This window comes from Silurus meridionalis, chromosome 18 (assembly GCF_014805685.1).
Source record: "Silurus meridionalis isolate SWU-2019-XX chromosome 18, ASM1480568v1, whole genome shotgun sequence".
Classification (NCBI taxonomy): Eukaryota; Metazoa; Chordata; class Actinopteri; order Siluriformes; family Siluridae; genus Silurus; species Silurus meridionalis.
This window is the reverse complement of record NC_060901.1, coordinates 13440489-13467022: the sequence shown is the minus strand read 5'-3', so window position 1 is coordinate 13467022 and position 26534 is coordinate 13440489. Positions and strand designations below refer to the sequence as shown.

The following is a 26534-nucleotide window of genomic DNA, read 5'->3' as shown; positions in this document are numbered from 1 at the left end:
ATGGACAGCAGGAGGGATGGGGAGAGAGAAAGAGCGAGAGAGATTGAGGCATGAGCGAGAGTAATGAATCCTAAAAGCCACTGTGATTGTACAAATGAATGTACGTGACACTCAACACAATGGTTTAATGAGAGAAAGAGAGAGAGATTAAGGGAACATAGGCTGAAGTTGGAGAGGCTTGACATTTGCCATAACTGATTTAATAATATTTTATACTGTGTTTATCTGGTTGTTATTGTGGGTAATATTGCAGCACATTCTACATTTTCTGGAATACAAATCATTTAGATGCATAAGAGCTAGCTGGGTTAGCTTGTCCTTGGTAAGCCGAGCTGTCACCAACGATAAACTCGCGACCTGTATAATTCAGATGAATATGTGCATCTTATTTTTTTTTTATTCAATGTTAATTCATTCTTTCATATACTGGGAAGTGGTAGCTCAGTGGGTAAAATGGTAGAGTTTAAACAGTCAAAACCTAGCCAAGCTGCCATTCCTGGGCTCTTGAGCAAAACCCTTAACCATCAACCGCTCAGTTGTGTAAATATGATAATTGTAAGTCACTCTTGATAAGGACATCTGCCAAATGCCATAAATGTAAATGCTCCTGGTAAGAGACATGGTTGGCACTGGGCCAAGGATGTAAGCCCAGCCCTAGCAGAGAGTGAGTCCCAAAGTTTTATAGCTAAATTTCACTGTAACCATAACCTAATTATTTTGGTCACCGCCCACAATTCTAGATAATAGGTGCAGGAAGCACCAAGCAAAGGAATGACGATTTTCCAGTAAGCAGATACCTTTGACTGAAAGGTCTTGCTTTACCAGCAGGGCCAACTCACCTGAAGCAAGCATCTGACCTTTGTCATGATATTTGATTTTACTCCACAGATCTTGATAGATCAGATAAACTGTCATCAGTCTTCTTCGTCCTAGATTTTTCAGGAGCCTTGACCTTGTCCATCACAAGACTTTCTTTTTCAACCTCATGAGTCTAGGAATTTGTGAAATAGGAAGGCAATGGTTTGCTTCTTGCCTCATGTGGCAGTTATGTCAGGAGATCTGAAGCTTCCCCACATAATCTTCACTGGAGTCCCATAAGACTCTGTTGTGAGTACTTTTCACATTTTATGTTCATTCTCTTCCTCACATGTGTATTCATGCCACTGCTATCCTGATAAGTGAACTTATATCTCCTTTCCTGCCTCAGACTCACATTTCTGCTTGGTCCCCGCACATATCATTTTACAATTAGTGAACTTCAGAAAAAACATGCAGAATTTGTGCAATCTGTACACAGCAAATTGCCTTGCTGGCAGTTGCAGTGTATTTTTGAGGTTAAATGATAAAAATAAATTATGCATTTGCTAACTATGGTGGTAAGAAATCACTGTGAGGCTCCTACTGTAAGCCTAGCAAAAGTAACCTTGTCAGTTACATTTTAGTCTGTTGACTGCAATATTCAGTTATTGATTTACTACGTTACTTGAGTTTTTGCTTTTTGAGAAACCTTTGCATAATTGTTTGAAAAAATCTGACTCTTCCCCTTCACACTCTTTTGGCCTCATATTCATATGTAATTGGGTGGATATATGTATCTCAGGGTTAACATTCTTCAAACACCCATATGGCTTTACTACTATGAGCAACAATCATTATTAAAATAAGCCAAACATCAAAGAAGCTCTTATTTGCTCATATATGCACTACAGCACAGTGAAATTCATTCTTCACATAACCCAGCTTGTTATTAAGCTGGGCATGGCTGGCTCAGCCATGATACAGCATCCCTGTAGCAGAGAAAGTTAAGGGCCTTGCTCAAGGGCCCAACAATGGCAGCTTGGTGATGCTGGGGCTTGAACCCTTGACCTTTCCGATCAGTAACTCAGTGCTATGTTACATAATTACGTTTCAAATGTTATGCAGTGTTATTACAACGAACAGGGCTTTTTTTTTTAAACCCTATGATCTGTGCAGATAACATCTGTCCAGCGGGGTTTCAGTATTTAGGATTAAATAGAATCACTGAGAGATTTCAATGACACTGCTATCACGGTTTATGGGGGTGTTCTCTCATAAATGTCAGGTGGAATTACATTTCTTAAACCAACTGAATATTTACTTATAAATAATAAAGAATTCAGTGGGGAAATCCACCAGCAATCAGACAACATAAAACATCCAGGGTTATTTTTTTTCTTTTTATTTCCATTTCCCCAGTTATTTCCTATCTTCCTAATTTATTTATTCACTCCTCCTTTTGAAGTGTCTTGTCCTTTTATAGATTGCTCTTTTTGTAGCTAAAACACTCATTTGAGTACACTTACACAAACCGCATGGTTAATTGTAAATGGTTATACAATTGCCCCAAGATGCATATTATTGCTACAGGAACAACAGCCTTAGCTAGCATACATTTTTGGTTTTCAAGGTCTAACAAACTAGGCTTGCTAGGTTAATGTGAAAGACATCTGAATACAAAATTAAATATGTTCACTATCATAGAAAACATTCTTGGTGTACTTAGCTGTGACTGTAAAGCTGCTTAGCTGTGACTGCAAAAACTAGAGTCTTCACTGGAGTTATATAAGTCACTGTTGTAGGTACAGTACTTCTCTTTTAACATTCTATGCCCATTCTTTTAGTGAGGTCGCATCCTTGCATGTGTATTCATGCCACTTTTATTCTGATGACTCAACTTATTTCTCCTATCCTGCCTCAGACTCATGTTCCTGTTTGGACCCCAGGACATATAATGCTATAGTTGGTGCAATTCAGCAAAATCTCCCTCACAGCTCACTTTTTTGTGGTCCAATTTTATTAAAAGAAAAAAAAGCATATTATTCCTTGATTTTAATTGTGTTAATGCACATTTTTTTAGGTTACTAAAGAGAAGCTACTAGAGATTGCAGACAGCTAACTTAAACAGGTCAAAGAGAACAAAACAAACACATTTTAAAAATACTGAAGATCAAAGTAATAAACTAAACAACTAAATTATATGTCTATAATCATATAACACCACGATATACTGTATTTTGGTGCTTATTATTCTTTTAGGTAACTTTAATGGGCTGCCCATGCTATTAGTATAAAATATACAGATTATTAGATTCAGTATACTGGCCAAAAAACTTAACACAGGCATTATAATACAAATAAAGCAGTACTAAAATTATATATATATTTTTTTTATATATATTTTTATTAATAATGTTGGCAGGCTAGCTGAGTGTTTAAAGGCATTTACATTTAAATTACAATTACACATTACAGTCCTTAAAACCATTTAATTTACCTTAATTCATTTACATTTTTACATAATTCCTTGTCTAACCTTTTTTTTCTTGAGTCCACAAAGAAAAGCATCATCTGTTTACATACATTTTTACATATGAACATGTGTTCTCGCACAAGCTCTTTCTTCTGGGAAAATCAAATTACTTTGCTAATTATATAATTAAAGTCACCCTGCATTTTCCAATAAATTTTAGCAAGCAGCAAGTGCTCCAGGAGATCACTTTGACAGATAAATGTATTCTCAGAAGGTTGACTGTAATTAACCTCTCGGCCACTGACCTTCATAAAAAAACTAACTTTATTTCCTTAGTCGAGCATTTGCAAATAGAGCAGTAAAACCAAAAAGCTTTTGAAATCACATTTAAGAAAACTTGACTTCAAGATGCATGTTTCAGGTGGTCTTCTGGTGTAGGTCAAGCTGTCATTTTCTTTAGGTTCACCAGTATTTCTTTGTGTTTCTGTGTTTTTTTTTTTTGCTCTCTTTCTCTGTAAATGTGCAGGCAAGTGGAAGATCAGAGGTGCTTGTGACAGCACTAACCTTTAAAGGAGGCTTAGTTTATTGACACGGAATGAATGTAAGTGTGTGTGTTTTGGAGAGTGTTTTGGAAGGATGAAGGTTCTACAAAGATGAGGAATTTCAATGACTTTTATGGATACTGAGAGGACATTAAACAATAAGATATCAGTATTTAAGTAAATACTTTAGCAGTAATTTAAATGAGCCTTCGACTAGTATAGTTTGCATCTGATCACCATCACTGCACACCTCAACATTGTTTATCTGTAGTAAATAGACATTCAGTGCAACCCAGATGAGGATGGGTTCCCTCTTAAGTCTGGTTTCTCTCAAGGGTTCTTCCTTACGCCATCTTGGAGAGTTTGTTTGTTACAGTTGCCACCAGCTTGCTCATCAGGGACAAACTTACACATATAAAGTACATCTTATTCATTTTTATCACCACATTATCTGTGTAAAGCTGCTTTGAGACAATGTTCATTGTTAAACGCGCTATACAAATAAAAATGAATTGAATTGAATTTCATACTATTTTTCGGCAACTCTAGATTTATAAACATGCATGAGCACAGCTTCTGTAGAAGCCTAGCATTTATCCAGTTAAAGTGCATTATGTTATTAAATAAAGGCAGCTAATCAGACCAAAGACAGCTATAAATACATTACACCAAAAAGAAAGGAATAAGTAATGACATGGAAAGTCAATGACAAAATCAAAATGTTAAAGATGTTTTATGTGCTAATAACCATCTCAAATTGTATTCTTTCCAGCCAGAAGCTAATCGCTAATGGTAGGCATCAAAGTGTATTAATAAAATGGCAGCTGAATCTTTCTAATATTTAGGAATATTTATAAACATAACCTGAATTATAAAATTGCTTCTCGTCATTGTCTGGGCCTAAATTGAATTAAATGCCTTATTCTCAGAGTGTCACTTTGACAAAATCCCTGCATCCTGTTTATCTGTTTAATGAGGTCATGGATGGCGATACTGCTGAATATCAGATCAACTTCCTCATTCAGAGACGGAATAGATGTTCCAGATAAGTCACACAAACACTGATGTTGTCTTTAGTCAGTTCAGATTTATTTTTCTTGAGAAATATTGAGAATGCGACAATTCTTCCTTTATCATCACTTATGTACAGTATGTCTTTATCTTCAGGTAGTCCGTTAGAAGACTTCCTATATCAGGTTAATTTATACAGCCATGCCTATGTCAGTTTATCAGTTTGACTGAAAGTTGTTTGAAAACGTTTATACCATAGAGTTGGAGTGTCACTGTGGTAACATTGGTGATAAAAAAAAAACTAAACATACAATGTATTTACCTAAATGAACCAAAGAAATTGACAGTAAATATATATTTTTAAAAATACATCACATTTCTGCAGTCCTGCCTTTTTGTACTTTGGCTCAGTTTTTAGCTTGAAGGTCTGTTTAGCAGCTCACACAAAAAATAAAATAAAATGCTGTCTGCAACTCATAATACACAGCATTTTGTGGTCCACTTACTGCAGTCGGTTGAGTCAGGTAAGAATTTCTTTTATTTTTTATTTTTACTGCAATCATACTGCACTAGTACTCACTCGGACCGCATCTAGTTGAGATACAAACCAACCACAAACCACACAGAAAGGGAAAACTCACTTAAATACTTGAGTGTTTGTTGCATAAAAAGTGGATGAGGATAAGTTAGACAGGGCTTATAATGATGACCTGTAAAATATTACCTGTCTCTATATATTGCTCTCTCTACAAGATCCATTGACTGATTGTTTTATTTTTTACTATTAACCTGATGATTTAGATTTTGAATAGGCCTCTGACAGCTCTTGTACAGTTCCACCCAGCCACACTTTGTGCATACAGTACATCATGGAGATGGAAACGAGTAAGACAGAGAACTCTAGTCTTCAGCTCATGCCATATCAAATGTACCACGATAACTCTTCATGCCTGTAATTTGATGGTCTCTAAATGGTAAAATGTTGTTCTCTTCCCTATTCTCATTTCATTTAGTGTAGTTGTTGTACCTTTTGTCCCTCCTTAAGTAGGTAATTAAAAAAATGAGTCACCTCTTTATTCATTATGAAAATGCAAAAAAAGAAAAAGAATACAATTACAAAGCCCACAATGAGGACTGAGGAAAAGATCATGTCAAAAGGGTGGGATAGCAGAAAGAAAAAATGCCACACTGAACGCAAAAGCAAATCACAAATCATTTCCGAAAAAACTCGTAATTACACTTGAGACTTCATACATATTAAAGCTGCAGCATGTGGGCATTTAGAGATTTGCGGCCCTCTTTGGGATAGACGTGGGTTTTTTCTTTCTTTTTCTTTTTTCAAGTTAATGGTTGCAAAATAAAATGAATAAATGTTACAGAGATGGTGCTTAAATGAGAACAAATATTAAAAGGTGCTGCAGTTAAATGTAAGTATCTAGATCGAAGGTAACAGAAGGTAGCAAATAAAAATGACAAAGTAGGCATGCTTGAAATAACTAAATAAATAACAGTAGTTGAAAACTGGATGGCATTTAAGGATTCACAAATAACTTAATCAATGTTATGGAATTTCTCAGGATTGGGATGTTTTTAATACAGCATTGAAATATGAAATTAAAATTCATCAAGTGGTTGAGATTTAGATATTTTAGTTGTATGAAATGCATGAAATATTTACCTAATAGGTTTCCATGTATAGCTAATATTCAGTATGTTGCATCTGAAATCTGAGTTTGTTTTTAGGTCAGACATATTAAGCTTCAATCTGCAAAGTCTTTCAATTAAGGAAAGGCTTTGGTTTCCAATCAGCCATTGCACATCAAGGGACAATGTTACATGTCTGTTTGTTTAAATGTTCGCACCAGATTCATGTTCACCCTATAATCACCTGTGGGTTTACTGTAATTGTACTGTACATTGCACTCATTGTCTGTTGTATGTCATATCATGTTTGGTTCTGCTTTTATTCAGGTATATGTTCTTTGTCCTTTGTCTATGTTCTATGTTAAGTCATTGTTCTATGTGTTTTTGTATATGAGCGTGGACTCTTTTGTATATTTTTACACTTGCATCCGCTTTTCTCTTTACATTATAGAGACATGAAAAGTAGCTACATTAAAGCAGAAGCCATACATTTATATGTAAGAGAATGAACATTCACCCATTTATTACTGATTAAAAACTAAACAATCTAGATTAGATTAATTATATTTAACATATTTAATATATTTTGCATTTAATAAGCTTTATTATTTACTTTTACTATTATTAGTTTTTAGTGTTTTTTTTATTTACATTATTTACCCTATAAGGCTCTTGGGGCAAAAACTTTTAAACATATTCATAATATGCTATTAAATTGCTATTATTATTATTATTATTATTATTATTATTATTGAAGCCTGGGATTTGACTGTTGACCAGTAGCACAATGAGAACCTCACATTCTATTAAAAAAATGTCATCCCCATCATCGAGCAAAGCCATCGTAGTCTGCGTAATTATCATAATGACATGAATGCAAAATATATAATGGGTCATTCCTGTCCTGGCAGTCCTGTTATACTTATACACGCGCACCTTTCAGTCCCTCGGGAAAGTTTCTAGCAAATGTCACCCACTATTACACAGGAGTCAACCATTTTAGTATTGTGAATGTCAGGGCAGATTTTTTTTTTTACATTTTTAAACCACATAAATCATAAATTACTATGACTGGCTAATATGCAAATGTAAATGTTAATTTGCTGCCGGTGTGTTTTCAAGGTCATTTAAGTTTAATGCTGGGTTAATCAGTTGTGTGAAGAAAGCTTTTCATCAGTTCATTGATCAATGACTATTATATTTCCTAGTTTATTTTACACCATTATAAAAACAGACAGAAGCACTCATTGACTCACACACACACACACACACACACACACACACACACACACACACACACTATCCAAGTCTACAGAGAGTCTCATGTTGATCTAGTAATGCACTCCCTTTGGAGGTTGTGTGCACAGCCTATTAAAAGCTGTCTCGGGTCATAGCCATTTAGGAAAACATAATTAGAAAAGCCATTTACAATAATGATTAATTAGGCATTGCCGTTTCCACGATGGTATTATGTATGGTCACTGGAGAATCAGCCACAGATGCGTGGGTGTGGATAAGCCAACTCTCTCTAAATCGGTTTCTGGCTCTTTGACCCTATTTACATCTGGGTGTTTTATGTGTATTCTAGCTGGATTAGTTACAATTTAAACCTTAGCGTTTATACTCATGTATAGACAACTGATTCTCTAGTTTGCTGAATTAGTGGTATAATTCAGATCATGACATTTAACAAACGTCCTGTGTTTGTATCCTTATTTATTTCTTTAATTTAAAAGATTAACTGTTTTAAATATTTCTATGGTCCACTGATTTTTCAGATTTACTAATAATGAATGCTTCCTCTGCACATCAGGTAAAAGACCTGTCTAAAGACTGGCAACATTTAGTCTTTTATGGTTTTTGACACACATTCTAATTATTTTCGTTTATTATGTAATATGTAAATTATGTAAAAGGCAAGAATTGGACAGTGAATGAGTGGAAGAATGTTCTGTGGACAGATGAGCCCAAATTTCACATTTTCTCTTCAACATAACATAACATAACATAACATAACATAACATAACATAACATAACATAACATAACATAACATAACATAACATATAACAGAAGAGAATATGTCACCAGGCTACCTCATCTCCACAGTCAAACATTAATGGTTTGGGGTTGTTCTGGAGCAGGGAATGTTTAAGACTAATTCCGGGTGAAAGGAATACTGAACCAACATACTTCAACACCATGCAATTTCATATTGACTCTGGCCAACAGAAACCACCTTAACCATACAACAAGACAGTAACCCAAAGCATATGTCCAATCTTTATACATTTTAATGACCTGTTTGTTGCATGTGTGCATGTGTCTTTAAAAAACAATAAGACAAACATATGTTTGTGGCATCATCTATGATTTGTATAGCATGTTGTAGACATCAGTGAGCATGGGCTTATGCTTAAATGTACAAGGTATAACCTTTAATATTTTCTTATATGTAATATGTTTCCATCTTGGGCCTTCCCATTGGACAGAAAGTATGCAATCTTGTTTTTTCCCCCATAATATTTAAAGATATAAATCTGGTGACTTGTCCTAATGTTGCCATTGATATTAACCACAATTAATTCAGTTTATGCAGTGTACATACAGTAAGGTATTATCTTCTCAAAATATGGGCAACATGGCAACAATGGAACATGGACTGCACCTGGTTCTGTAAAATGATCTAATTTGTTGGTTTTTGTATGACTATGCTAATGCCAATAATATCCATAAAAGTATTAGTCATACGTATATGGATACTTCACCTTAATTAGAAAATTACAAAATACATTGTGCTTTAAAGGCATCCTGTGAAGGAAAACATCCCACATGTAGGAGGTATGTATAAAGGTTGACTCATTCGATTATTTTACTTTATAACTTAAGGGCTTTGTGTTTCTTTCTTTGTCCAATGGCCTTTGGTGCAAAAGGTTTCTGAATGTCAGGGCCGGCATACATTTTAACTTTCTGAAACCGATAATCTACAAATCCTAGTGTCAGGAATCTCCCTGCTACGCCCCCTTCGGCAGCTGTCAAACCTCGGGTTTCCCCCAAGCACCTCGCTCCTTCTTCCGTGTGTGCCCCGCCCGCACGGATCTGCTCGCAATCGTGCTTCATGGGGAACAGCTGGGGCTCGTTTCACTTACTCATTCCCAGCTCCTATAAAGACCCCACATTCACCCACATTTCGGGTCGGTTATTGTACGTTCATGTGCATGTTTATTCGGCGTATACGTGTTTCCGCTACGTACCCGTGTTCTCGGACTCCTCTCTCTCCACGGCTGCGCTTGCCCTTCCGGAGCGCACCCTGGATTACCCTGATCCTCCCGGTATGGCTGCATTTGCGTTCTCAGTTTGGATTAAGCTTCTATGTTCCCGCCCAGCTCCGCGCTTTCCCACGCGCATCTGTGGATTACTCGTCCCGAGCGGATATATATACTTTCGGTTTGTGACTGTCCGTATCCGGTGCGAGTGTTTTGAGTTGGCTTTGCCTTTTCTTTGAATTAAAACTCTGTTTGCTGGCATTTCAGCTTCCGCCTCCATATCTCCGCTTAACAGAATAACCGATCCCCGAAGAGTAATATACGGACACAAAAAAAAAAAAAAAAATAGGAAATGATCGGATTACCGCCGTGGACACAGCGCGAACCGAACTTCAGAGGTCGGGTTCGCTCGGCCGCAAACTCACGGCAGCCAAGCTCCGCCCCCGGGAAAACCCGGAAAATCGCAGCCGTTGCTCGATCGCGCTCGGCAGCGCCACACCCCCTCGATGAGGTCATAGGACTCCCGGCTCGCTTCTCCGGCAACAGGGCTGAGTGAAGCGTGTTTTTACGGAGCGTAGAAGGTTATATGGAGGTGTATCCGTCCAGCTTCCTTACGGAGAGAGCTAAGATCGCGTTCCACATCTCTCTACTGACTGGGGAAGCACTCTCTCTTGCCAGTGAGTTGTGGGATGTGACTGGAGGTAAGTTCCGCTCATGCGCCCGGTTCCTGCAGCTGCTCACCAAGGAACTCGGGATGACCACAGCTGATCTCCATCTCCTCTCCCCTGCCCCCGAGAACGCCGTTCCGTGCCAGAGCTTCCAGGAGATCTCCGCCCTGCTTCAGGCCCTCCAGGAGAGGTCCGCTCCGCCTCAGGTTCTCCAGGGGATCTCCGCCGTACTCCAGGCCATCCAGGGCGGCTCTGTCCCGCTACAGGACCTCCGGGAACTCTCCCTTCTGCTCCAGAATCTCCGGGATGACTCCGTTCCGCTCCAGGGTCCTGTGGAGAGCTCCGTTCCGCACCAGGTGTCTACAGAGTGCTCCTTTCCGTTTCAGAGTGGCCCCGAGAGCTCCTCTCCGTTCCAGAACGGCCCCGAGAGCTCCTCTCCGTTCCAGAACGGCCCCAAGAGCTCCTCCCCGTTCCCGTGTCCCGAGGAGCTCCTCTCTGTCCCTGAGCGAACCCGTGTGCTCCTCTCTGTCCCTGAGCGGACCCGAGAGCTCGGCTCCGCTCCAGAGAGCCCCCGAGAGCTCGGCTCCGCTCCAGAGAGCCCCCGAGAGCTCGGCTCCGCTCCAGAGAGCCCCCGAGAGCTCGGCTCCGCTCCAGAGAGTCCCCGAGAGCTCGGCTCCGCTCCAGAGAGTCCCCGTGAGCTCCGTTCTGCTCCCAGGACACCCGGGAAAGATCAGCTCCGCTCCCGGGTCTCAAGAAGAGCTCGGTTCCGCGTCAATGCATCCCCGAGACCACCTCTTCGTCCAATGGGATCCCGGAGCATACTACTCACCTCCGAGACTGCGAAAGGGAAGTCGTCCCGTTGCCCCCGGGCTCCACCAAAGGCGACGGTTCGCCTCACAGTATCCCTGAAGGCGACTCCACCTCTCAGAGCTCCGCTTCACCAAAGGGTTCCCCAGAGCACTCACCTCAGCTCCAGGACGGCGAAAGGGATGTCGAACCGCTGCCCCTGGCTTCACCCGAAGGCGACGGCTTGCCCCACAGTCTCTCAAGAGGTGACGGCTCACCTCAGGACCCCTCTCACGGCAACATCCTGCCTCCAAGCTCCCTGAACGGTGACAAGCCGCCCCTGAGCTCCCTGGAGGGTGACGTCGCACCAACAAACCCTGACGGGGTCCCCACTCAACCGCTGTCCTCGGTCAGGGGCATCGCTCCATCTCCGGGCTCCATCCCGAGGGCCTTCCAGCCGGTAAGCCCCGTCAAGAGCTCTGCCCTGCCTTCAGTAGTCACCAGGGTTGTCTCTCCACTCCAGGTCCCCGTGGGTGATGGGGCTCCGTTCCAGACCTTCCTGGGTGAAGTCGATCCGTTACAGGCCGCCGGGGTGGTCGACGCTCAGCCTCCGGTCATCACCAGGGTCGTCTTTCCAGTCCGGGTCTCCGCTAAGGACTCCGCCCAGCCTCGGGTCATCGCCAGGACCGCCTCTCAGCTCCAGACCACTGCAGGGGAGGTCGCTCAGCTGCCAGTCTCCGCTGAGGGCGTGGCTCCGTTCCCGGTCTCCGCCTTGGGCGTCGCTCCGCTTCAAGTCTCCGTGGAGGGCGTCTCTCGGCCTCTGCTCTCTGCTGTGGAAGGCACTCGGCCTCTGGACTCCACGAGGGGCACTGCTGGGTTCCGATCGTTCGCTGGAAGCATCGCTATGCACTCCGCCTTTGGTCTCCGTTGAGGGCGTCGCTCCACTTCAGGTCTTCGTGAGGGTCATCGTTCCGCCTCCGGTCTCCGCTGAGGGCAGCACTTCGCCTCCGGTCTCCGCCGAGGGCGTCGCTCCGCTTCAGGTCTCCAGGGGGGTCGTCTCTCCGCCTCCTGTCTCCGCCGAGGGCGTGGCTCCGCTTCAGGTCTCCAGGGGGGCCGTCTCTCCGCCTCCTGTCTCCGCTGGGCGCCGCCCCACCTCAGGTCCTTACTGAGGCGTCATTCCGCTCCTGGTCTCCATGAGGGCCGTCTCTCCGCCTCCTGTCTCCGCCGAGGGCGTCGCTTCGCTCCAGGTCTCCAGGGGGGTCGTCTCTCCGCCTCCTGTCTCCGCCGAGGGCGTCGCTCTGCTCCAGGTCCCCGCCGTAGGCGTCACCCCGTTCCGGGTCTCCGCGGTGGCCTTGGGTCGTCTCCGGTCTCCGCTGGGCGCTTCGCCCCACCTCAGGTCCTTACTGAGGGCGTCATTCCGCTCCTGGTCTCCATGAGGGCCGTCTCTCCGCCTCCGGTCGGCGATGAGGCCTTCGCCCTGCTCCTGGGTTTCAAGTTGGGCTGTGCTCGACCTTAGTGCAGCTTTTGACACCATTGATCACACTATACTGCTTGCTAGACTTGAGAACGTTGTAGGAATAAAGGGAACAGCTCTCTCTTGGCTCAGGTCTTATTTGACTGATCGCTATCAGTTTGTGGATGTAAATGGTGAGTTCTCCACACTCTATGAGGTAAAGTTTGGTGTTCCTCAAGGATCTGTCTTAGGCCCACTGCTTTTCTCTGTATATATGCTGCCTCTTGGTGAAATCATTCCTAAACATGGGATTCGCTTCCATTGCTATGCTGATGACACACAGCTGTATATTTCAGCAAAGCCAGATGAGCAAGATCAGCTAAACAGTGTTGAGAAGTGTGTAAAGGACATTAGACAGTGGATGCTTAATAACTTTCTTCTGCTCAACTCAGATAAGACGGAAGTACTTTTACTAGGACCACATGCAGCTAGAAGTAAACTTTCCGATTACGTAGCATCTCTAGATGGTGTTTCTGTTTCAGCATGTACGGCTGTCAAAGACCTTGGTGTGATTATTGACCCGAGTCTTTCCTTTGAGTCTCACGTGAATAATATCACCAGGATCGCCTTCTTTCACCTTAGAAATATTGCTAAAGTTAGAAATATGATGTCGTTACAGGATGCAGGAAAACTAGTTCATGCTTTTGTTACTTCTAGATTAGACTACTGTAACGCTTTACTGTCTGGGTGTGCGGTAAGTGCATAAATAAGCTTCAGTTAGTCCAGAATGCAGCAGCAAGGGTCCTCACTAGATCTAGGAAATATGACCACATCACCCCTGCTTTAATCAGTCTACACTGGCTCCCAATCAAATCTCGCATTGATTATAAAATATTACTACTGACGTATAAAGCACTTAACGGTCTAGCACCGCAGTATCTGAGTGAACTTCTGTACCAGTATGACCCTCCACGCCTACTTAGATCAAAAGGTGCTGGCTATCTGTTGGTTCCTCAAATAATGAAGACTACAGCAGGGGGCAGATCTTTCTCTTATAAAGCCCCACAGTTATGGAACAGCCTTCCAACCAGTGTTCGGGACTCGGACACAGTCTCAGTGTTCAAGTCGAGGTTGAAAACTTATTTATTTAGTCAAGCCTTTTATCAGTAGATTTTTCTTAGGTAAAGGCTCAGATCTGGAGGGAGCATGGATATAGAGTGTTTGGTGAACTGGTATATTTGTATGCTGTCGTCCCCTCACATTCACACGTTCACTCAGGTTTGTTGACGGTGGTGTGGTGGGTCGTCTCTTATCCCAGAGATCCCTCATGTCTGTGTTACCTTCTGGTTCTCCCTTTTAGTTATGCTGCCATAGCGAGTCTTGCGAGTCCAAACTGCACAGTGACATTAACTTTCATACACCAATAGTTACACTTAATAATCCATATCCTTCTCTCTCTCTCTCTCTCTCTCTCTCTCTCTCTCTCTCTCTCTCTCTCTCGGTCGAGTTAAACATGCTCCTGAGGCTCCAGTGACCACTGTTCCTGCCCCTCTCCCCTCCGTGGATCTTCACACTTCTGTGTAGCTTGGGACGGTATCTCATCAACACCTTGGGTGGTTCCATGTAATTCCGGAGTAGAACGGGTGCTTTTGAGGACGGATTGGACTGTAGTTGGTGTCGGCGGTCTGCTGCACTGACTCGTGAGTGCAGTTTGCTTCTGAAGGTCATCACTGTACACCGCAACTTTGTATATCTGCTTCAAATGGACATTTGGTGCAACCCAGATGAGGATGGGTTCCCACTTGAGTCTGGTTCCTCTCAAGGTTTCTTCCTTATGCCATCTCGGGGAGTTTTTCCTTGCCACAGTTGCTCATCAGGGACAAACTTACTTACAAAAAACATATTTACGTTTAATCACCACATTATCTGTGTAAAGCTGCTTTGAGACAATGTTCATTGTTAAAAGCGCTATACAAATAAAAATGAATTGAATTGAATTGAATTGCTCCGTTCCGGGACCCTGCTGGGGTCGTCGTCCTGTTCCGGCTCTCCGCAGGGGTGGTCTCGTCGCCTCTGACCCATCCTGGCTGTTCCTGGCTCCGCAGCGTCTCCGGCCGGGTCCCCTTCGACCCTGGGAAATCGGTTGGGCCCTCCTCCGAGTGCCCTGGCCCACCGGGCGTGCTGTGGGTTCGGGGCGTCAGGTGCCGCCCCTTTGGGGGAGTGGTGTCAGGATTCCCCCTGCCACGCCCCCTTCGGCAGCTGTCAAACCTCGGGTTTCCCCCAAGCACCTCGCTCCTTCTTCTGTGTGTGCCCCGCCCGCACGGATCTGCTCGCAATCGGGCTGCATGGGGAACAGCTGGGGCTCGTTTCACTTACTCATTCCCAGCTCCTATAAAGACCCCACATTCACCCACATTTCGGGTCGGTTATTGTACATTCATGTGCATGTTTATTCGGCGTATACGTGTTTCCGCTACGTACCCGTGTTCTCGGACTCCTCTCTCTCCACGGCTGCGCTTGCCCTTCCGGAGCGCACCCTGGATTACCCTGATCCTCCCGGTACGGCTGCATTTGCGTTCTCAGTTTGGATTAAGCTTCTATGTTCCCGCCCAGCTCCTCGCTTTCCCACGCGCATCTGTGGATTACTCGTCCCAGCGGATATATATACTTTCGGTTTGTGACTCTCCGTATCCGGTGCGAGTGTTTTGAGTTGGCTTTGCCTTTTCTTTGAATTAAAACTCTGTTTGCTGGCATTTCGGCTTCCGCCTCCATATCTCCGCATAACACATAGGTGTTTATTAAATTCTGTGGTTATTTTTGTGACTTACCAAAAGCAAATTATGACCATGTTTCGTCTTTGCTGATGCTCTTTGTCCAATCTGACATATGCTTACCACAATATAAATATTTTTTTCTCCTCCTTGTAACAAAATCTTTTATAGTTTACTATTTGGTCTCTTTAGCCTCTGCTACCTCATATTGCCTTGAAATCTCATATAAATCTCAAGTGTCTGACAGCTGATGCATTATAATGAATGTAGCTTGAATAGATGGTTGTTGATGCTCTGCCTCCATGAAACAGTCTGTTTACACAGTCTGTTTAAAAAAGAAAATGTGGGTTGCATTTTATTTTCTGGAAAATTCATATTCATGTATTATAGCCATTATATATTAACAAGAACCTTAATTGTAAATTGTGCTTTGCTGAATGTAGAAAATAAATATATGTCTTAGAAGTCTAAAATTGTACATGTCCAGTTTCCTTTATATCATCAATGGGGCCTGGAGAGAAAACAAATGTGTTTTGACATGTTGTTTTATTGTTGGCTCTGAAGAAGCTGTCCACTATTTCACTGAAATGGCAAGGGAAAAAAAAAAGATTGAATACCCTCCCTCTCTCTCTCTGTCTCTCTCTCGCTCAGCAGATATCGCCCATCTGTTGTGTTTGTCTTCATACATTTTTTGGAGCCTCGTGGTCACACTGAAATATTAGCAATTAGTAATATTACACACTGCCTTATGCCCGCCTACCCAATAGCTGTCATATTTCTTTAATACACCACAGTTATAAAACACAATCTCTTACCTTGTCATTATTACTTCGTCTTGCAGGAACCAAACAGTGCTGCACCAGTTCTGCTGCCCTGCACCAGACGCTCCGGATGCTCCTGAGTCTGACAATCAGGCCTGCGTACCCAGGTAAGAGCTGGTACCCACCTCCTCACCAATGCTCACTGGTCTTTTCTGGTATGTGGTGGTACCAGGCAACACAACTGCCCTAGATTTGTTTGTCTTGAAGTGGTTGTTAACCTTTTTCTTGCCTTTTAACATGATTCCTCATTCTGCTTGCCTGCCACCTGTTATTTAAAAAAAGATGACGTGTACATTTTCCAGTCAAGCGTGAGATCTCTAACAAAAAGGAAATCATTTACAAATAGATTTTTGTTTATAAATTGCATTAAAAGTAATTTTCATTAAAGGGACATGATGTTCCAAGAGATCTGCTTGGGATCTTATTTCTTAGCTATCATTTAAATGACAACCTGAAAAACAGACACAGTTTATTGTTTAATCCTTAATGATAAGCATTAGTAGTCGATTAATTATTTAGCATAGCATAATTTTGAGATAAAATTTTAATCTTGTCTACTATCTTGTGCTTTCATTAAATATCTATAATGGCTTAAAAGAACAATTTATATTTTATACCCATTACAGTACACTTTTTGTGACAAACTAATTAGTTCTCCACTTTCACCTTTCCTACAAATGTACTGTAGGTATCGCAAATTGCGCAAAAAGGCAAAAGAAACATCAATAGTAATTACACAAAGCACTCATTATGTTTGTTGTGGATCCTAGATGTTTACAGAGTCCTCGGTCTGTCTGAATAATGAATCTAAGAGGAAAAGGGAGCGCAAGCTAAAACACGCAATAAAGCCAAAGCTTTATTGATGGACCTGTGCCCCCTGAGGAGCTGGTCACAATAAGCAGTGGTTTGAACACAGTGGTCGGCAAAGACGCAGCCTCTAAATCACGGTCTAAATACTGCAGAGGTTCGCCGTTATCGAATTACTTGTGTAGAAAAAGCCACAGAAGTGTGTAGAGAGAGAGAGAGAGAGAGAGAGAGAGAGAGAGATGTAATACCAAAATTCCAATGCTGTTGTCTTGATCTTGCGTACTGCAGTGGAAATGAAACGCTGCTCATCAGAGTGGGGTGTGATTGAATAAGCGTAATGCTGCAGAAGTAAAGGTGACACTCCATACCATATGCAGTTGCGAATATTAGGATCATCAAACCGATATGGCCACTTACACAGTACGAGGGGTAGCATTATGCAATTATGCAAGTGGTAATAGAGTTAAATAATGGCTTAATTTTTAATGTTTTTGAACTAGACACATTATGTACCTCACAGTGTACCTCTACATTTATGGTACAGTATGTCCAGCTAACAAAACTACTGCAATTACTCAATATCCTTCCTAACATTTACTCCTGTTGAAATAATTATTTCCTAATATAGCAACTAAAACTTACCATTGGTCTTCAGTCTTGGTCTACAAATTTCCCATTGGTTATAGAACAATACTAACCTGTACATTTCATTATAACTTTAATGATAAACCTTCAGAATATATTTTTTATCTTTTAGGATGTAGTGCATAACTTTTACATGGTAAGATGTTTGTAGTGTACCTTTAAATTGTTTTGGCTTGTGTTCTGAATATTGCAATAATCAATCATTCAAAAGTTTTTTATAAAGCACCTTTTATATTGAGCTGTTAAGGTTCCCTGGTGGTCTAGTGGTTAGGATTTGGCGCTCTCATCGCCGTGTTCGAATCCCGGTCAGGAAACCAAACCCGGTCAGTGCACTCTTTAATGGGCATGTTGGTGAAGATAAGAGAGGGGATGAAGAGTTGCTGGGTATGGCATGTGGAAGGGCAGATGTATTATATTTTACTAAAAGGATGGAAATGGCAGTGGTAAATACATATTTTAATAAAGAAGGAGGATAATAGGGTGACATATAAGAGTGGCAGAAGGTGCCCACAGGTAGACTACATTCTATGCAGAGGATGCAACCTGATGTAGATTGGAGACTGTTAGATGTTGGCAGGGGACAGTGTAGCTAGACAGCATCGGATGGTGGTCTGTAGGATGGCTATTAAGGTGAAGAAGATGAGGAGGAGAGTGAGAACTTAAAAAGAATAAGATGGTGGAAACTGAAGGAGGAAGACTGTAGTCTGAGATTCAGGGAAGAGGTCAGACAGGGGCTCGGTGGTGGTGATTGGGCAACTACTGCAGAAGTGATAAGGGAGACAACTAGAAAGGTACTTGGTGAGACATCTAGAAATAGAAAGAAAGACAGAGACATGGTGGTGGAATGAGGAAGTGCAGGAAAGCATAAGGAGAAAGAGGTTGGCAAAACAGAAGTGGGATCGACAGAGAGATAAGAAAAGTAGGCAGAAGTACAAGGAGATGCGGCAGCAGGTAAAGAGGATGTGGCGAAAGCCAAGGGGAAAAAAGGAATATGAGGAGCTGTATGAAAAGTTGGACACTTAGGAAGGAGAAAATAATTTGGCAAAAGAGAGAGAGAGAGAGAGAGAGAGAGAGAGAGAGAGAGAGAGAGAGGATTTGGAAAACCGATTGGACAGGCAGAGGGGACCGTGGATGTGCTGCCTGTTAGAGCAATAAAGGATGGAGATGGGAATTTGTTGACTAGTGAGGAGAGTGTGTTGAGAAGGTGGAGGGAGTATTTTGAGCAGCTGATGAATAAGAAAAATGAGAGAGAAAGAAGGTTAAATGATGTGGAGATGGTGAAGCAGAAATGGATAGGAACAGTAAGGAGGAACTGAGAGCAGCAATTAAGAGGATAAAAAGTGGAAAGTCGGTTGGACCAGATGACATACCGGTAGAAGCATGGAGATGTTTAGAAGAGTTGGCAGTGGGGTATTTAACAAGATTGTTTAACAAGATTCTGGAAGGTGAGAGGATGTCTAAGGAATGGAGAAGGAGTGTGCTGGTTTTTAAGAATAAGGGAGATGTGCAGACCTGCAGTAACTACAAGGGAAGAAAGTTGAGAAACTTATGGGAAAGAGTAGTGGAAACCAGGCTGACCATCAGTGAGCAACAGTATGGTTTCTTGCTGAGGAAGAACACTACAGATGCAATATTTGCGTTAAGAACATTGATGGAGAAGTATAGAGATGGTCAGAAGGAGTTGCATTGTGTGTTTGTGGATTTAGAGAAAGCATATGACAGGGTGCCGTGAGAGGAGTCGTAGTATTGTATGAGGAAGTCAGGTGTGTCAGAGAAGTATGTGAGGGTGGTGCAGGACAGTGTATGAGGACAGTGTGACAGCAGTGAAGTGTGCAGTATAAACGACAGACTGGTTCAAGGTGGAGGTTGGATTGCATCACGGATCGGCTCTGAGCCCTTTACTGTTTGCAGTGGTGATAAACAGGATGACGGACAAGGTCAGACAGGAGTCTCCATGGACTTTAATGTTTGCAGATATTTTGGTGATTTGTGGTGAGAGTAGAGAGCAGGTTAAGAAGAGCCTGGAGAGGTGAAGGTATGCGCTGGAGAGGAAGGGGGATGAAAGTCAGTAGGAGTAAGAGAGTAAATGTGTGTGAAAAGGGAAAGGCAGAGGACTGGTGTGGTTGCAGGCAAAAAAGGTGGTGAAGGTGGATGAGTTTAAATACTTGGGGTCAACAGTTCAAAGTTATGGAGAGTGTGTTAGAGAAGAAAAGAAAAGAGTGGAGGCAGGATGGAGTGGGTGGAGAAGAGTGGCAGGAGTGATTTGTAATAGAAGGTAACTGCAAGAGTAAAAGTTTATAGGACTGTGGTGAGACCTGCGGTGTTGTATGGTTTAGATACGGTGGCATTGAGTAAAAGACAGGAGGTGGAGCTGGAGGTAGCATAGCTGAAGATGCTGAGATGCTGAGTGACGACAATGGACAGGATTAGAAGTGAGTTTATTAGAGGGACTGCGCATGTAGGACGTTTTGGAGACAGGGTGAGGAAGGCTAGATTAAGATGGTTTGGTCATGTGCAGAGGGACATAGGGTACCTAGGTAGAACAATGCTGAGGATGGAGCCACCAGGAAAGAGGAGAGAGTAAGGCCAAGGAGGGGGTTTATGGATGTGGTAAGGGAAGACAATGCAGGTAGTAGGTTTGAAAGAGGCAGATGTTGAGGACCTGGTAGTATAGAGACGGATAATCCGCTGTGGCGACCCCTAACGGGAGCAGCCGAAAGAAGATGATGATTACATTGCATTTTAGATAATAATTTAAAGGTAGATTACAAGCACATTTATATGTGGAAGATGCAGAAAAGATTCAAATGATATACCGCTCACACTGATCAGGAAAGGTACTGAGACTGATGTACAATATTGCACAATGAATTTGTGTGTGCTGATGTCCAGTCAGTGTTGTGACTTGGTCCATGTCTGGTTGCTTCTTTAATTAACACCCCATACAGCTCAAAATAAAAGTAGGTTTTACAAAGCAGGCCATATTGTATTACTTTAAATTCAAAATATTTATTCCAGCAGTGACCTTCTGGCATCAAAAAGAAGAAAACAAGCATCATTGTCAAGATTATTGTCCCGTCAGAGGAAACCTGATTTCGTTATTATAGACAGTGGTATAATTAATGGCAAAATGAAAGGATTTTCTTGGAAATAAAAACCACTTCAAACATAAAGCTTAAGGCAGTCTGTGTTTTGCTCGTTATAATTTTTTTTTGTTAATTGGCAAAAAAAAAGGCCTTTTCTGTTCTTACTTTGATGTTTGTCAGTAAATTGCTGTTCATCTGTTTCTCACCATATCATACGCTCACTGCTTTCACGAACCTGCCATTTCCATTCTTGTCAACGTTGCCCACAGAAGTCCTGGTAGAGCTGTGTTTCAATGCTGCTTCTGTAGTTTCCATTTCGCAGTGCCACATTAGACACATCAGACATCGCTGCTTCTTAATCTCGTAGACGTGCACTGTGCGACATGAAATTCCCTTTATAATCAATCTGTACGTGTACATCTCAGTGTGGGTCATAGCCAGCTTTAAGGGGTAGATGGTGATTATTGTGCTACATCCTGCATGCTGGTAGATGTTTAGAGTAGTGACTCCTTGTGTGTATTTCTGTGTAATGCTCTCACTGCTCCAAAACAAGCACTCGACACACTTCTGAAAACAGTCAAACAAGCCTACATGGGTTGATTATATTTTCACACAGACATATACACATAAAGATCTTCACAAATGAAAGAATTTAGCTCACCATTTCAAAAATAATTGGAAGTTTCATAATCAGATGTCTGCAAATAGCACTCAGTGGGCAATGTCACTGAAAGGGGTACACTGGGCATCATTAGCATAAAAAAAACCCTTTGTGTTACTTATTTTAGACAATAATGGCTGCTGCAATTGTGATTTGACTAGTGACCCATTACTAGCCACAATTGCCCAAAAACACCTCTCATATGAGGTTTCTTAGTCGTGGAATGGGAATCATTCGTCTATTTTAATTCTAAAGCTTTTATACATTATAATTAACACATATGTTTTGTAGCATTTGGTTTCATTATTGCTTATTGTCTATATAATTTTTATTGACTGTCTGTGCTTTGGGGTCTGGTAGGGCATACCGTTGCACTAGACCTCTCTTGTTTCCCAAAATGCTAGCGTATTTGCACAGAATCAGCATCGCTATAGCTGTATGTTTGGACTGTGATTTTGTAAGGTGCTTTGAATACACAAATCCATATATAACTGTAGTGAGCTTGCACATTTAGTCATTTATTTGTTAGGGGATTTGTGCTTAGCTGTCTATCTGTAACCATGCAATCCTTTCAGTGATGTTGGCATCAGGCTGCTCATGAGCTCTCTCATTCATTGAGGAGGTAGTGACCCAGACCACAAGCCTCAAATTACAGACTTATCTAATTGAACCACAGCTGGGGTTTCTTGATACTGTTTTGTCAATAGAAATTAGGTAATAATTACTCTTAGAAGCAGTGATTGGAAAAATAGAGTTGACCTGGAAAAAAAAACACAACTTAACATTATAAGGTGAATATGTAATGATTACACTGTAGGAATGACGAAAGTACGAAGATTAGAGCAAAAGATTTAGTTATTTAAAGTTATATAGTCACACCTTGTCCACACACACACACACATGATTCCGAACATTCTGAATTATTCCCTGTTCTGGGAAGCTTTTCACTAGATTTTGGAGCATGGCTGTCAGGATTTGTGTTCATTCAACCACAAGAGCATTATTGAGATTAGGATGCTTTGTGAGGATCCCTGGGGCATGTCATGTTCCAGATTATTCCAACTTGTTCAGTGGGGTTGAGGTCAGTGCTCTGTGCAGAACACTTTTACTCCGACCTTGGCAAACCATGTTTTCATGGAGCTTGATTTAAGCACAGGTGTATTGTCTTGCTAGAACTTGGCTGGGACTCTTATTGTCAGTGAAAGGAAATCGTAATGTAAATATCCATAACATATGGGTCTGTTGTTTGCATACTTTTGGCCATATATAGTATTATGTTACATTAAAGATACAGCATTATTAAAACATTTTTATGAAAATATAATAGGCAGATCAATAATACAATAGTAGTCAGTTATATTCACAATGCACAAATTAACAGCCAGAAGAAACGTTAAAATGAATAAGTATTTTTATTAAAAAACAAAACCAAAAAACACAATGCCTATATATCCGATTATTAGGTTAAGCTGACAATGAGCAATATGAACAATAAGAATTTTGGTGCTATGCGTCAAAATTCGGAACTAAAAGAGAAAAAGATAAAATTTTTACACTCAGGGACCACAGTTTACTAAATGTCTACCTAAAGTGTTACCAATTCAGCTATAATTGATTTTAGTGACCTAATTGAAAGCAACTCATTTGCATGCTTAGAAACAGGTTAAAAAACAATACTGAGTTAGAGGTTTGTACTCTGACAAAGCCCAGGGGAGTGTGTGCAGCTTGTTTCATGCTTAGTCAACACTCATAGGGGAAGCAGAAAGTTGCAGACTAAGCATTATATTTCACTAGGTAAAGTGTGAAGAAAGTCAGCCAGCTATTAACATGGCAGGAGTGGGTTTGCTAGAGGATTTTTAGTAAGGGCTTTTTTGTTTAAAAAGAAACAAAATCATAGGAGGTATATTCCTTTACTGTAATGTTATTTGATATAATTAGTATATGTGGGTTTTTTTTTTCTAATATCACTATACCCTGAGGGCATAATGGTAATGCAGTATGGCAATGGATGTAAAAACATCTGGTAGAGCAGGGGAAAGTTGCCTAAACAGATTTTTTTGGTGTTTTTTTAACTGCCTTACTGTTCATTTTTTAAGAGTCATTTCTAATATGCCAGGATGCAAACAACATGCATTAAGTGCCAATTGAATTTGGTCTATGACAGTCTTTTTACTAGCATCTATCAGTCACAGCTCAGCTGAAATGTATTTCTGACATTACCCTTGAACTTTAATGTACCATATGTATTGTACCAAACAACCCTTGGCCAGAGTAAATCAGTTTTTAAAAATGAACTGATTTCTTGGGTATCTTTCTATCTTTCTATCTTTCTATCTATCTATCTATCTATCTATCTATCTATCTATCTATCTATCTATCTATCTATCTATCTATCTATCTATCTATCTATCACCATACAGTATGTACATCTATTCTTCATTCTTTCTGTCTGTCCATTTCTCTCTCTCTCTCTCTCTCTCTCGCTCTCTCTCTCTCTCTCTCTTTCTATGTATGGTGTAGATGGGCTTTTTGAGCTTCCTAATGCCACCATGTCATGTTGATTAGATATTTTTTTCTTTCTTTCTTTTTTTTTTTTGGCGTGGATTTCATTGGACAGAAATCACTGTTATCTATGATTGTCTATAATTAAACTTCTGGCCTCTTCATTGTGTTAGGACTCCAACAAGTCCCACAGTTCCCCTTTAGTTTGCTCTTTTCATATATATTTTTATATGAAGTGTGTTTGGTATGAGCCTGTATGGAATGGATTCTAAAAACTATCATCACAGGAACATTGATACTACAGAAAATTGCTGTCCATAGATACTTTGGCAATATGTAGACAATTGTACTCTTTATGTTACTCTATAATAATACTTTACAGCTACAGAGTGGTGCAGCTGTGATTGAACTTGTTTTCTTTATTTTGCTGTTTTTCGAGTTCTTTTGAGTATACTGTACGTAAACAACGGCATGTGTGTATACCGCTCTACAATCTGTATATACATAAATACACCCAGAAAACCTTATTTGTATATAAGTATTACCAAATATATTGCTATAAGGCCAATTAATACATGATGGATAGCATCGTATCAACAATTATTCTCAGTTTAATTTGTACATTAGAGATGTTTATGGTACATTCTAATATAAATTTAAAAGTAAATTGCTTTAGTTCTCATTTACAATACTAAAAACCCTGTAAAGACCACATCTTGAAGGTCATATTAGCAGACAAATGTACATACATGCACACAGGGTTATAATCTCTCCCTGAATATCTATTTCTATCGTCTTTGTTATTGACCGTCTCTCTCTCTCTCTCTCTCTCTCTCTCTCTCTCTCTCTCTCTTCGTCTCTCTATCTCTTTCTCACCAAGAATCATGGTGTGTCATGAATGTCCAGCAAAGTGACCTTGCAGCCCTACTGTGCTGTTGTCATGGGAACATGAAGGCAAAATACATACAGTATGAAGGAACGTGCATTCACACTGCTGGACACCTTTCCAACAAAATACATTCATATTTGAGTTTTAGTGGACAAGATGGTGAGGGCTGGAAGCATGTCATTTTGGATGAGCCACATGATTCGTTAAGGCATCTGCTCACTTTCCTGCCCTTTGTCGGTATAAAAAGGCAGGGTGTCAGCTATTAAGTTGTGGCCTTTTCACAAATGACTTGCTGCTTGGCCAATAGCGCAAGATGTTGCTTATATCATCCAAGAACTGCAGCCAATTAGTCTTGGCCTTTGCACAAGTAAAGTGATTCAAACCAGAAGGACGTGACAGCTGATTTTAACAGCTGAATCTAACACATTTGTTGCACCGAGCCCTTTTGGTTATCTGGCCCAAAGCTTTTAATCATTCTCTCAACGTGTTTCACATCCAAATGAGTCTCAGCACATACATTATCAACCGTCAGACAACAAAAGCGAAAGAAATGTATAGTTTGATATTTTATATTTCTGAATCATTCGAAATTCTGTTCATAAATATGATTTTTCAAAACAGTAATTGTCATGGCTGACAAGTGACCTGAAAGTACTCTGTATGCCACCATTGATATGCATTTGAGAAGAAAAAAAAAATCACTCGCTGTCTGTCAGCCTGGCAAACAGCTACCAATTGCCTCTGCCTATATTATGACATGGATACTATTTTAACACTTGTATTCCCTTATTTCCACAACTTCATACTGTGTTAGGGAGACATGCCATACGAACATGCAAGATGGCATTTGTCAGATGGGGTCTAATCTTCCAGCTCTGTTGATCACTTGTGCTAGCCAGATTGGACAAAGTAGAAGCTTCTGCATCATTTTGATCTCTGCCAAATCTGCATCTGACATGATGAGCTGACACATGGTGACTGTATTCTCAAAAGCTTTTGAGAGGACTGACTCTCATGGCAAGCAGACCTAACTATGAAAATACCACAATGTGTCACAGTCGTGTGATCACAATGAGCACACAGTCAGCGCCAAAGCTTTGTTTTCCATTTGTTGACAGAGTTAAAACTGGGTTAAACATTATCTTGTTGGTTTTCTGAATATGGATTGACTAAAGGATTGAGGAAAATTATATGTTCTGTGATATTACCTGGGTAATTAACCCTTGTTGAAAAAAACTAAACAAAAAAACAAACAAAAATAAACCCCTTAATATTCTCCAGCATGTAACTCAACCTTTAGATGGGTAATGGTCTATTTTTTATTTTCAAATGGACTCCCAATGATATGTAATCCAACAATATATGTTTATAAAGTATATTTCACATTTAGTCCCCATTTGCTGTTAGAATAACCCTCACTCTTCAGGTAAGATGTTTCACTAGATTGTGGAGTGTGCTTGTGGAGATTTGTGCTCAGACACAAGGGTGGTATTACAGTTTTTCTCAGTTGCTTTGGAGCGTTTCTCAGATCAGAAATAAAATTTTCAAAACTACTTGTTCAACCTCCACATCATTTAGTCATTTAGAACATTTTGCAATGCTTACGTACATTCATTTAATCGATTGTGTACAAGTGTCTGCTGTTACCTACATTATCAGTTGTTTATGTCATGTTGATCAAAATATATTATACTGGTTTCACCTGAATAGTCT

General features: G+C 41.0%; 1 protein-coding gene across 3 annotated transcripts in view; it reads left to right on the top strand.

Moving 5' to 3' along the window:
- Window positions 1-26534, top strand: part of iqsec3a (IQ motif and Sec7 domain ArfGEF 3a) — a 132100-nt gene that overhangs the window by 8594 nt on the left and 96972 nt on the right. For all 3 annotated transcript variants that reach the window (XM_046873294.1, XM_046873293.1, XM_046873295.1), the window contains exon 2: window positions 16252-16338. In XM_046873294.1, coding sequence (XP_046729250.1) covers window positions 16252-16338 — 87 coding nt within the window. The remainder of the gene's footprint in view (window positions 1-16251; window positions 16339-26534) is intronic.